The 12,458-nt window shown below is 36.6% G+C and overlaps 1 protein-coding gene across 2 annotated transcripts in view; it reads left to right on the top strand.

Moving 5' to 3' along the window:
• Nucleotides 1-12,458, top strand: part of AUTS2 (activator of transcription and developmental regulator AUTS2) — a 1,037,388-nt gene that overhangs the window by 489,207 nt on the left and 535,723 nt on the right. For both annotated transcript variants that reach the window (XM_049639197.1, XM_049639196.1), the window contains exon 3: nt 10,651-10,752. In XM_049639197.1, the coding sequence (XP_049495154.1) occupies nt 10,651-10,752 (102 nt within the window). The remainder of the gene's footprint in view (nt 1-10,650; nt 10,753-12,458) is intronic.

Here is a 12,458-nt window from a genome sequence, read left to right as displayed (position 1 = left end):
GATGTCTCAATGGCCTCTTCTTAAAAGGACACCTGTCAGATTTGATTAGGGCCCACCCTAATGGTCTCTATCTAACTTAATTCCCTTTTTAAAGTTTGTCTCTCCAAATATAGTCACATTCTGAAGTAATTGAAATCAGGGTTGTAACATAAGAATTTTGGATGGACACAGTTCAGTCTGTAAAAGGGATCTCAATTATTCTAGAACATGCATTTGTGGAACCCATCTCACTTAGGAAATGTCTGTGGCTTTTTTAAAAAGGTGACTGTAGTGCTTGCATGGAAATAATGTAGCTTAGGACAGAATAGTCACTAATGGGCGATGAGTTTAGTGATATACAGGTTACTAAGTGCTATGGACTGAATTATGCCTCCGCCCAATTTGTATATTAAACCCCCAGTGTATTTGGAGTAAGGAAGTAATTAAGGTTAAGTGAGGTCATAAAGGGTAGGACCCTGATTAATGCACAGGAAGGGTTACTGGAGAGCCAGCTCTCCCTCTCCCCGCCATGTGAGGACACAGAGAGAAGGTGGCTGTCTGCAAGCCAGGAAGAGAGTTGAGCTCTCACCAGAAACTGCCCATGCTGACCTTGATCTTGTACTTCCAGCCTGCAAGACCATGAGAAAAGGTCTGTTAATTAAGCCATCAGTCTGTGGAATTTTGTTATGGCAGCCTGCGCCTAGTTGAGCATTAAGATACCCAGGGATAGGGGAGAGACCCTCAGCCTTGATGAGAATTTAGTATTTGATTGGACTGGAAATGTATTGGTACCAAAACAGTGGCAAGTTGGGAAGAGGTTTGCTCTTAAAATTCATATCTTAAAAGTTTCGATAGCTTTTAACCAAGGTATTTTATATCCTTACGAATTCTAGATGTTCATAATCTAGCAATGAAAATGAATAGTCACTAAGTATATGGGTTAGAGGAGAATAATGCCTTTTCTGGAGATAAGGTTTTAAAACTTATTTTTATAGCAACCTTAAAATGTATACTAAAATAGAGATAATAGTGTAATAAACCCACATGTGTATGCTCATTGTCCAACCTCAGCAATTAAGACATGTCTCATCTTATTTCATCAGTATCCCTTATCCCCCCAGCCACCTCCCCACAGGTGCTATTATTCTCCCTATCACCTGCATTACTTTGAAAAGTAAACCCCAAATAGCAACTCATTTCAATCATAAATATTTCAGTATGTAGCTACAAAAAGCTTGCCCTTTTTCTTTACCTATATCAAAATATAAACAGTTTTTAATATCATCAATACCTGGTCAGTGGACATATTTTTGAGTTTGTCTCATAATTTTTCAGCACTTTCCTCAAATTAGGTTGAAAACAAGATCTGTTTCTGTCAGAGTGTTGAGGTACCCTACCTGTTATCCCATCCCTACTTTTCTGTGCTTACTTTGCAATTTATTCTTTGAGGGAATCTGGCAATTGATGGATTTTGCTGATTTTGTATCCCCTGTTACATAGTTTAACACTTGCCCCTATCTCTTACATTTCTTGTAAGTTTGTATTATAATCTGTGGTAAATCAGATTCAGGTTTGATTTTTTGGGGGGGTGGGGGTGGGTGGGGTGATGTGTTCTCATATCAGGAGGCATACATTATCTGGTTTTCTCTCTTTTTAGGTTATGGAAGCCAATGATGCTTGATTCCTTACTTTATTTTTTTTTTTCATTATCACAAGGTGCTCCGAAGATAACCAATAAGGCATATTTATTGGTTTTCTTTTAATGTAATTGTTTATTTGTATAACCATAATTGATAGGTTTCAATTCTCTGTGAATATCAATTCAATTATGATATTGATAATAAAGTCCCATCTGTGATTAGTGGAAGCACCTTAAATTTGGATTGCAAGTCTCTTTGCCATGGTCTTTCTGGGATGACAAGATGTGTCAGACTCAACTTATATATTTCTTTCCTTAGACCTCTGTTGGCTATTTTTTCATGGTAGAATGGGAAAAATAAAACACATAAAGCATTCTGTGTTTGAGGTGATGGTTATTTTAAAGAATGCCAGGCCATTTAGAAAGTTGTTTGAAAACATGTTTTCTTAATAGAAGAATATAAAGTTATGTGTATTTGTTATTTTTGTATATTCATCCTCACCAACCAATTAATATGGTCTCAGAATTTCTTTTTATTAATCAAAATCTCATTATCAGAGGTCTAGAAACTTTGCCAAAGCAGTCAGACATTGCTCCATCAAGTTACTGCATTGCTCATGTGTACTGCATGTGAATTTCCGAGGTAATTGGAAAATAGATTTATCTTTTAGTCCACAGTCATACTCAAGGAATGCCAAACATCTTCTGTTCATTCAGGCTTTTCTCTTTAATTCCATTCTTGTACTTCCTTCCCCCATTTCCCTACAGTGTAGACATCCTTTTCGGTAGAAAATGAAGTCAGGTATGTTATCATGTTTTTGTCAACATAATTCAACCTAGAAATAGTACCCAAGTTGTAGATAGAGAGATGTGAGTTGTATATCAAGCCTTGCTATTTACACTTCCATTCTCTTCCCTTCACATTATTAGGTTATAAAGAAATAGTATCGTAATAGCCTCTTGGCTAAATCACAGAGAGTTATGATTCTCTTGATAAGCTGTAGAACATTATTAAGTTCTGCTGTCTGGGTCGAGTGTCTATTGGAAGGATATCAAAGTTGGTCAGATTGCACTTGATTGTCTTAATTGCTTCTTGTTTATGTTCGAAACTATGCAGTTAGATTGATCTTGGCTCATTTTCCTCTCTTTATTAACTTTCAGGGTTTATTTTTACTGCTGTGAAGTCCACTGAACTCCTTTAAGTGTTGAATAATACATGTGATTGACAAGTGGAAGTACTTCAGTAGTTTCCATTTTCCAGCTAATAACGCAACCTTCAAGTTATCATCAGTGCAATACCTTAAATGTTTATTTGGGAACATCACTGTAACATTTAGATAAATAGCACTCCAAAGTCCAGGCATATCCAAGAACCCTATCTTATTTTGCATTAGTGAAACTTTACTAATTCCATTGGAATGATTTTATGATAAATGGATTTAGAGGCAATTTCTCCTTTTCTTGTCTTTGTAAACCCACTGTGGTAGGCAGAATTCCAAGATGGCCCTCAGGACACTTGCCTCCTGTTTACTCCACTTAGATTTGTATATAGCATAGTTGACTTAAAGAAAGGGAGTTATCTTCTGTGAGCCTGACCTAATCAGTAAAGTCTTTAACAGGGAATGGTTTCTGGAGTAAGAGGTGAAAATGATAGCACCTTTTACTTTTTAAAATAAACCACCTTATTGAAATATAAGTTACATGTCATGAAATCCACTTATTGTAAGTGTACAATTTAATGAGTTTTAGTAAATTTATAGAGTTGTATGAGCATCACCATCCTCCAATTTTAGAACTTTGCCATCAACTCAAAAATTTCCCTTATGCCCATTTGCAGTTGGTGGACTCTTACATTCTTATGAAAGATTCTGTTAGAACTCAGTGAACTACCCTTTATTTTATTATTAAATTTAATTTGTTTATTTCATCAAATTTTTGCAGCTTTTTTAATTAAAAAATCATCCTGTAGTTCCCTTTGTGTTTCATTATTGGATTTTGGCATAAATTCACTTGGCACATTTTTCTTAATGCTCTGAATCAAATTTTGCTAAAAATTTTTAAATGTTTGGGGCACCTGGGTGACTCAGTTGGTTAAGACTCTGACTTCGGCTCAAGTCATGATCTCATAGTTCGTGGGTTCAAGCCCCACGTCGGGCTCTGTGCTGACAGCTTAGAGCCTGGAGCCTCCTTCGGATTCTGTGTCTCCCTGTCTGCCCCTCCCCCCTCTTTCAAAAGTAAAAAAAAAAACCTTAAAATTTTTTTTAATTGAAAGATTTTTAAAAGTTTAAACTATTTGGTTATGATTTTGACAGTACCACATAGAATGTTTAGTACTATAATTTAGACATGTGTTTATTCTCACATTTTTATAGTACTCATATTCTTATATTTTACATTATATAATATATAATTATTCTATTATATTATTATGTTTGATTGTATTTGATTTTGTTCTTTATCACTTTTTTCTTCGATTTGTAAGCAGTATGTCCCTCTAAATTCTGTGAGTTTCACTCCCATTTATACTCTAGTTTAGTAATTGTGTACAGTATTTCAGTTTCCAATTCATTATGTACTTTTCACTTTTGGAATCTCTTTTCTTTATTTGTCCCTGTAGTTGCTTTTTTGTCTTCTTTCTTTTTGATCTCTATAACTAGGCTCTTTACTTACTATTATTGTCCACTTTACAAAATAAATTAAAGTCTCTGAGTTAACCTCTAGCACAGAATTTACAGCACCCTGTAAATTTTTTTATCTTATGTATTTATAATTTTATTTTCTAAACTTTTAAATGGTGTCTTTATGATTCTGACTTTGACTCAACTGTGATTATGGAGACAACTTTTAAAGATATGTTTTAAAGATTTTTAAAAATCTCTAGGTGATAGGGATATTTATTTATTTATTTAGAGAAAATTTTATTTATTTATTATTATTTTTTTAATATAACTTATTGGCAAGTTAGCTAACATACAGTGTATACAGTGTGCTCTTGGCTTTGGGAGTAGATTCCCATGATTCATCACTTACATTAAATTGTCATTAATTTTTATCATAGAGGAGGCTGCTCATGTGATTTCTACATTTTGAAATTTATTCTGATATTCTTTGTGGCCTAGTCCATCTTCAGTTGGTGCTGATGTCCTGTGGGTATGCTCAAAGACGTGGTCTCTGGTAATCACCAAATTTATTACATATTGGCTCAAACTGAGTCTTTTAGCATCTGTGTCTTTTTCTATTGCTCTGTTTTCTGCCTTCCTGATTAATAGGATGCTAAAGAGTCCCATCTTGATTTCCTCGATTACTTAACATACTTCTTTACTTTATACATTGGCATAAAAAGCTTACAACTCAACCCTTCAGTATAAAGTACAGACCTATGAAGGGTAAAGATGTTATCTCTTATCACTGTAAAATGGCTGTCTGACATATGACTTCACCTAACCATTTAATCCTTTGTCTTTTTTTTCCCCTCTCTTTTTTTAAACCTAGGAGTTCTAACTAACAAATAATTGGATATTCATTTTTTCATTTATTCATTTATTTATTTAACCTCACAAATAGTAGATGTTCTTGCTGTTTTAAAAAATGGGGCTTAATCCATATATGTTATTATTATAACCAACATAATTATATGTTTTTGCTATCTTGCTATTTCCCTTATTTTCCAGATATTCCCAATTGAGAGTATTAATTATAATTTTGATCCTTTTATATTTGATAATAATTTAGAAGACATTATTTTTAATATCTAAATTTTACCAGTGGTTAACTGTAAGATTATCAAATCCTTACTTAAAACTTTCTCTACTTATTGAAGACAATAACAAGATAATTTCTGATTCTGTGATCCCGGAGAAATTTTACACAAATTTCTTGCCCTGCCTTAGTTTCCAGAATTTATGTTTACCTTTTAGGCACAACTTGTTATATTGTACGTTTAAAAGTACAATATATTATTAATGTCCTAAAATGTTTTTTCTATTCAAATTTGTAATTTTGTTTGTATTCCCTGTTAGCTTATTTTGATGTGTCAGCTTTTCATTAAGTAGTTTAGTTCTCTTTCTCTCATCTTAAGTACCTTTTAAAACTCAAGGAATAAGACAATACAGATGCACTACAGCCACTCTGAAAAACAGTATGGAGTTTCCTTAAAAAATTAAAAATAGAAATACCCTGTGATCCAACAATCATACCATTGGGTATTTACCCAAAGGAAATACTAATTTGAAAAGTTACATGCACCCACATCTTTATTATGGCATTATTTGTAAGACCCAAAATATGGAAGCAACCCACAAATTTATTGATAGATAGGTGAATGGATAAAGATGTGACACATGTGCACGTGTGCGTGCATGCACACACACACACACACACACACACACACACACAAAATGGACTATTACACAGTCATGTAAAAGAATGAGATCCTGTCATTTACAACAACATGGATGGATCTAGAAGGTATTATACTAGATGAAATAAGTCGGACCAAGAAAGACAAATACATTATTTCACTCAGAAGTGCAATCTAAGTAACAAAACAAATGAATAAAGGTACCAAAACAGAGTCATACCTATAAATACGGAGAACAAGGTGATGTTTGGCAGAGGGAAGTGGGATGAGTGAATGGGCAAAGTGGGTGAAGGGGAGTGGGTATTACAGGTTGCCAGTTATAGAATGAATACATTCTAGGAATAAAAGGTACAGCATAAGGAATATAGTCAATGGTATTACGATAGAATTGTATGGTGACACCTGCACTTGTGGGCAGAATAACATATGGAGATGTTGAATCACTAGGTTGTACCTGAAATTTATAAAACATTGTGTGTCAACTCTACTCAAATAAAAAATAAAAAAATATAGTGCAAATTCAACCCAATCTATGGGGAATATTTCAACAAATGGGAAGAGTTTCATTTTGGAAAAAAACACAAACGTTTTTACAAGATTAAATACTTGCCATTTTGATGTTAGTGAAGGCATGTTACAAAATTTCATTGAAAAATAGACAAGTCTGTGCTTATTGACACATTTTTAAAACATAGTGTGAAGTTCATTCAGATCCCTGCAGGAAAACTCAGCAGTCAGACATAGGATTTATGCTGCTTTGAGGGACCAAAATGGTGGTAGGAGATTACTTTTGGATGCTTTTCTGCATTGCAGTGCATAATTCACATCATTCCGCTTGAGTTTCAAGCATTGGTATCATCTCCACATACTTTATCCTTCTGCGAATTTTGTTTGAAGAGTTAATGACACCCACAGAGCATCTAGCATCTTGAACTCTCCATACTGAAGCTGAAGAGTGGCAGAGCCTGGGTCACAAATCTTGGCAGGTGTATACAGAATTCCTGCACCTTCACTGAGTCCAGCATGATGGGATTTCGTTACATGTTCATTAGCAGCGATAAAACCATGGATCGTTATTTTCCTAATTAGCCATTAATAACAGTTAACTCTAACGACATAACAGCTTCAGAGTTTTTGATTGTATTGTTGACAATGAAGTCGAATGGAAAACAACTCATCTTCTTATATATTGTAAAAGTTGTTAATCTTATTGATAGGATCACTACCACTCATGCCAGATACTAGCTTCCTTTTTATTTCATCTGTTTTTTTCTAATTCTGATGCCAAAATTGTATAATATTCTAATGAGAAGACAATTCTGGAAATGAGTGAATTACATTAATTTTTAAATAAACGAGGTATTTTAGCGTATCTGAAAAAAGGTAGTAAGAAATCTCATTGCATCTGTTATAGCAGTAGCTTTCTTACAACAGCCGCCATGGGTGCTAGGACAAATCAATGCAAGCGGATCGATTTTTCTTAGGTCTTTAAATGTTTAAGCCAGCACCTGGCCTTTGTAATGTCTCTTGGTTGTAGGTAATAGCTGGGAATTTCAGGTGAAGGATTACAACTTCTAAGTTAGCTGTGCTACCCCAAATGATCCATTGGATATGGCTGAAAATGCCAGTTTTAAATGTATTCATGGGATTAGGAGTGAATACTTCTTTGCCTGAAATCTTGTGGTTTAGCTTTAGTACTTACTGTAGTCAATCCATTTCTTTGAAATATTGAGCTGTCTGACAGCTTAAAATCCTAAGTTTCCTTTAAACTTGAGCCTGGCTTTGGAGGAGAAAAGGGCAGTGTGGGGGCGGATTTTATGTAAGGCTCTCCAAAGAGAATTCACTGATGTGCTTTTGCTGGAAGGGCACAGGGAAGGCAAGGAAGCTGGTTCATCTCAGTCCTTCTTGGGTTTTGCCCTTAGCCTAGATCAACATTTAGTCAGATAATTTACATCAGAGCCACTGAAGTCTCTTGTTGGGCCTGTTAAAGTCATCATTTTCCTTCTATGAAGAAATATGGAAGAGATCCAAATGCCATGTCCAGATTTTGGTAAGCCAGGTGGATATCAGGAGAAGTCTTCATGCTCTTATGCTGTTAATTCCCTACGGGGTGTTTATCTCGTCTAGGTTGAGGGGCTGAGTTTTTATAAACACCTCTTGATCAATATCACCTTATGAGACTTCTTCTTTTGTGTGTGAATTAAGTCAGGTACCACAAATATGTTAAAAACATACTCTGTAGAGAATATTCATATCCTGCAGATTTCATTATTTCCACACGAAATGCTAACATACTAAATAGGTTCTAAGAAGTAAAATGAAGAGAGCGGTAAGCTGTACAGACATGGACTGAGTCCTAGATATCTTGCTTAATTCTGAGCATATTATTTGCTCTATTTGTTTCTTCATTCACTCATTGGAAGTAGCATTACCTGCCTTTACTTAAGTCAGAGGTCCAGGGAGATGAAAATTATGACATTGCCTATAAATTAGAGTGCCTATTCCACATACAGATTTTATCACTAGTCAGATGTATGTAATAACAGTAAGCCTTTTCATACTTGAAAGTATATAATTATCAGAGGCGTTTAATGAAGAATGATATACTGGCTAAACTTTGAAGGCATACATCAAAAAATATATCTAGAAAGAAGGAGCTCTTCAAAAACCATAGCGGATCATATCTGAGCATTAAAAACAATCTTGACCTGAAATGCACAGAGAAGGGTAGGGTGAGCTTTACTGGTTGAGGAAATCTAGTGTGAATACATAGGTGCAGGATGGAAATGGACATGACATGTTCAGGAAATTGAGAGAAAGTGATGTTCATTTTAGATTGAATACCCCTTTATTATAAGTGTAAAAATGAAAATTTGAAGAGAATGACAATATTCTGAACTTTTATTCCATAGTAATAAGAAAAGGCTCATATAGCTTGCATCTGAATTAACTTAGAATTAGCAGGTTTAGCAGTAATTTAGAAGGAAACTAAGTACTTAAGGGCCCAGGAGGATACAAAGTAAAATGAGTATCATTTTTCTGGGTTCCATTAGAGAAGACTTCTGGAGAAAGGGAGTTTTAGAAGAAAGTGATAAAAGTGGATTTGTAGAAAGGCTGAAAGCAAAAAAAGAATGCTGTGTATAGTGGGGATTTGGGGACAGCTTATTAGCTGGTGTGACCCAGAGTGGCACCTGAACTGCAGTTTTTAAAGAAGCACATTAGACAAGGAATGTGGATTTAGATTCATTCTCCGTTTGTCTTGCTTCACATTCCCCCTTGGCCCCGGAGCCACATGAAAACCTGCAGGCAAAAATTGTGCTACCTATTACCTGTTCTTCTCTCTGAAATTCCCTCCTTCCCAGAAGTATGGGGCTTATGTTTTGTTTGAGACTTTCCATGTCTGATCCATGCACCCCTCTGTAATGTTTCTTCCAATTTCCTCCCAGAAGGAAATCTCTGTTTCAGATAAGACTCCTTCTGATCATTTCCTAGCATGTTGCTTTCCCTGCCTTTGTTTTCTGTCTTTCTCCTGTCAAGAGTATCTTCCCCTCTCTTCTCAGCCGTATGAGCTCAATCCACTTTGAAAATCCAAGGCTTCAGAGGTTACCTTTCTTCCTTCTCTTTGGTGTTACATTTAGCATGTGTTTCCTTGTGTTATTATATTTGCTTGTCTTGCCGTCTTTCCCTTGCGAGATTAAGAACATTGTGAAAGGGCTGTATGTTATAACCTGCATCAGATTGCTTGGGGTCTGTCCAAAGGTGGTTGCTGATGATAGTATCATAGACTAATGGTCCATATGTGGGGGACTCATAGTCCTATATAGACTAATGGTTTGCAGTTCTGTGTGTTTATTCATTTCAGTAGAATATCAGAGCTGGGTAAATGCGTAGAAACTGCCAATATGTAAGCTTCATAAGATTAGAGCCTTTCACCTTTTTTTTTTTTTTTTTTTTTTTTGGTTTAGCATCATATTTTCAGCTCTTACTACGAGGCCTAGATGCCACACTCAATACATATTTGTTGAATGAGTGCTGGCTAATATCCTTAAGCTGTAGGTCTTAATTTGGTACTCTTAAATATCTGACAGGGGACCTCCACAGTGTTGTCTCAGAAATCAGGATCATTGTCTTCTTGGTGGTTGAACAATAACATAGAGCATCTCATCATTTTCTCCTAGAAGAAGACATTGTCTTTTGCTCTGTTTTGTTGTATTCTTTCTTCAGAGGAGGACAGGGGAAATAAGGCGGGCCCCCAGAGTTGGTGTAATCTGGCTTTAATTCATTGTGTTTGGTCTTTATATTATTGACAAAAATGCCCCAGTGGAATAGAGGAAAAATCAGAGGGAAGATTAATTTCCAAGATTCATGGACCTTTGTTAGATTTTTTTTTCAGGGCGTGTGTGTGTGTGTGTGTGTGTGTGTGTGCACGCACACGCACGCGTGTGTGTGTTTAGGCTTATTCACTCAGATTTACATTGACATTTTATGGTATATGTTTTGCTTAGCCTGCTCTCTGTGTTTCTTCCTGCGTCCGCTTGCCTGGCACTACTCAGAAGCTGAGAAGAATGTTCAAATGCAGGACCTTAAGTTGTTCACTTTGACAAGACCTGAAGAACAGTTGTGTGAGGAGACCACTGACTTTGTTCTTTCTCCTCTTTTCTTTTGCCTTTAGCTGAAGCCAGGCCAGAACAGCTGCAGGGACAGTGACAGTGAAAGCGCCAGCGGAGAATCCAAGGGCTTCCACAGGAGCAGCTCCCGGGAAAGGCTCAGTGATGTAAGTGGGGAAGAAGAAAAATCAAACCAAACCACCAGACCACACATCCCCTGGGTCAAGTCTCAGTTTCCCAGCACCACCATCCCTTCCTGTCACTTTGTCTACGCACATAGTACAGTCCACCCTGTCTGGCATCGTGTTGGAGCCTGGCGAGATACTTTCCTTCTGTTTTCTAGTTTGGCCTAAAATGTGCTTTACTACTTGTTAGGTGGGCGGGAGTACTTGTGGCCTTAGGAATAAGAGATTACAAGGGGAAGTGGTAATATTTTCAGTGTCAATGTTGCAAATGAAAAAAGTAGTCCAGCAGTGCTACCACTGGAAGATGACATCATTTAACTTTGGGCTTTTTGTAATATCTTTGCCCGTGACATTGGTAAACGTCCCTGTCTGTCATTTCATTCCTGTTAGAGAGGATGGCTAACCACCCACCTACTTGGCAAGAGAAGGAGTTTTATTTCCTGACTGATTTGCAAAGGAAAAATCCTTGTGATAACACACCGTACCTCCTGAGGGCTCTGTCACCCCCCTAGACCTGCCTCCTCCCACTCTCCAGCCTCCTACCTGCCAACAGGGCAGATTCCCCTTTGCCACCTCCCGAGAGCACCTGATCCTCTGGGCTCTCTTTTCTTCTATCCTAACATGTCACATGACAAGATTCTTGACCCATCTTTACCCCTGAAGGCAACACTTGGAAGCTTTCTTATAAAATGACCATTCAGGGAGAAGTTTTTATTAGTAGTAACAACAAAGGAACATTCACAGATTAAGTGAGATAGTACTCTCAAGAAAGAGATAGAAATTCAGAGTCTCTGAGTTTTAAGAAGAATAAGCAGAATTAGGACATATAATAAGGAGCAGAAACCTTTTGGCCTTTGTCTTCCTTTTTTAAATGATTTTTAAACAGTTTTTTTAAATGTTTTTGATACTTGAGAGAGAGAGAGAGAGAGAGAGAGAGAGCGAGCGAGCGAGCATGAGTCAGCGAGGGAGGGGCAGAGAGAGAGGGAGACACAGAATCCAAAGTAGGCTCCAGGCTTCATGCTGTCAGCACAGACCCCAGAGCCCAATGCGTGATCAAACCCCCAAGCTGCAAGACCATGACCTAAGCCAAAGTCGGTCACTTAACAGACTGAGCCACCCAGACGTCCCTCTTTTTTTTAATACTCTAAAGCAGTTGTCTTCATCATGGTGTACAAGATGATCCAGTGTGTTGCAAGAAAAAACATATTAGAACTTATTTATTTTGTGTCTAAAAACAAAGGAAATTAAACTTTCCTAATACTTAATTTAATGAGGTGGAAGTAGTTCATGTATATAATTTATAAACACATGTATTTTAGGAGTGTGCTCAAAACTTTAACTAAGGGGTGTTCCTCAGCACAAAAGGTTAGAGAGCACTGCACAACTTTGCGTCATTCCTGTAATCGTCTCCCATCCATTTCTCCATCATCCAAGGTCGACCCTCTCAGGACACAGCCATCTTCCTCCACCTCTCAGGAAAATTTGAGAGATTTAGAGTGAGAGTTGATATAGAGAACATTGACTTCTGGAAAGAATTAAGTGGAATAAACAAAGTATAATTATTTCTTTGGTACTCTTAATGTCTTAATTGTAATTAATTGCATCCCATTCTTCTAATAAGGTTTAATATCCATTATACAACTAATACTAACTCAGTCTTTCGCTGTGTGAGTATGTCTGTGTATAAG

This window comes from Panthera uncia, chromosome E3 (genome assembly GCF_023721935.1).
Source record: "Panthera uncia isolate 11264 chromosome E3, Puncia_PCG_1.0, whole genome shotgun sequence".
Classification (NCBI taxonomy): Eukaryota; Metazoa; Chordata; class Mammalia; order Carnivora; family Felidae; genus Panthera; species Panthera uncia.
The sequence above is the reverse complement of the archived record's forward strand: the minus strand, read 5'-3'. Positions and strand labels throughout refer to the sequence as shown.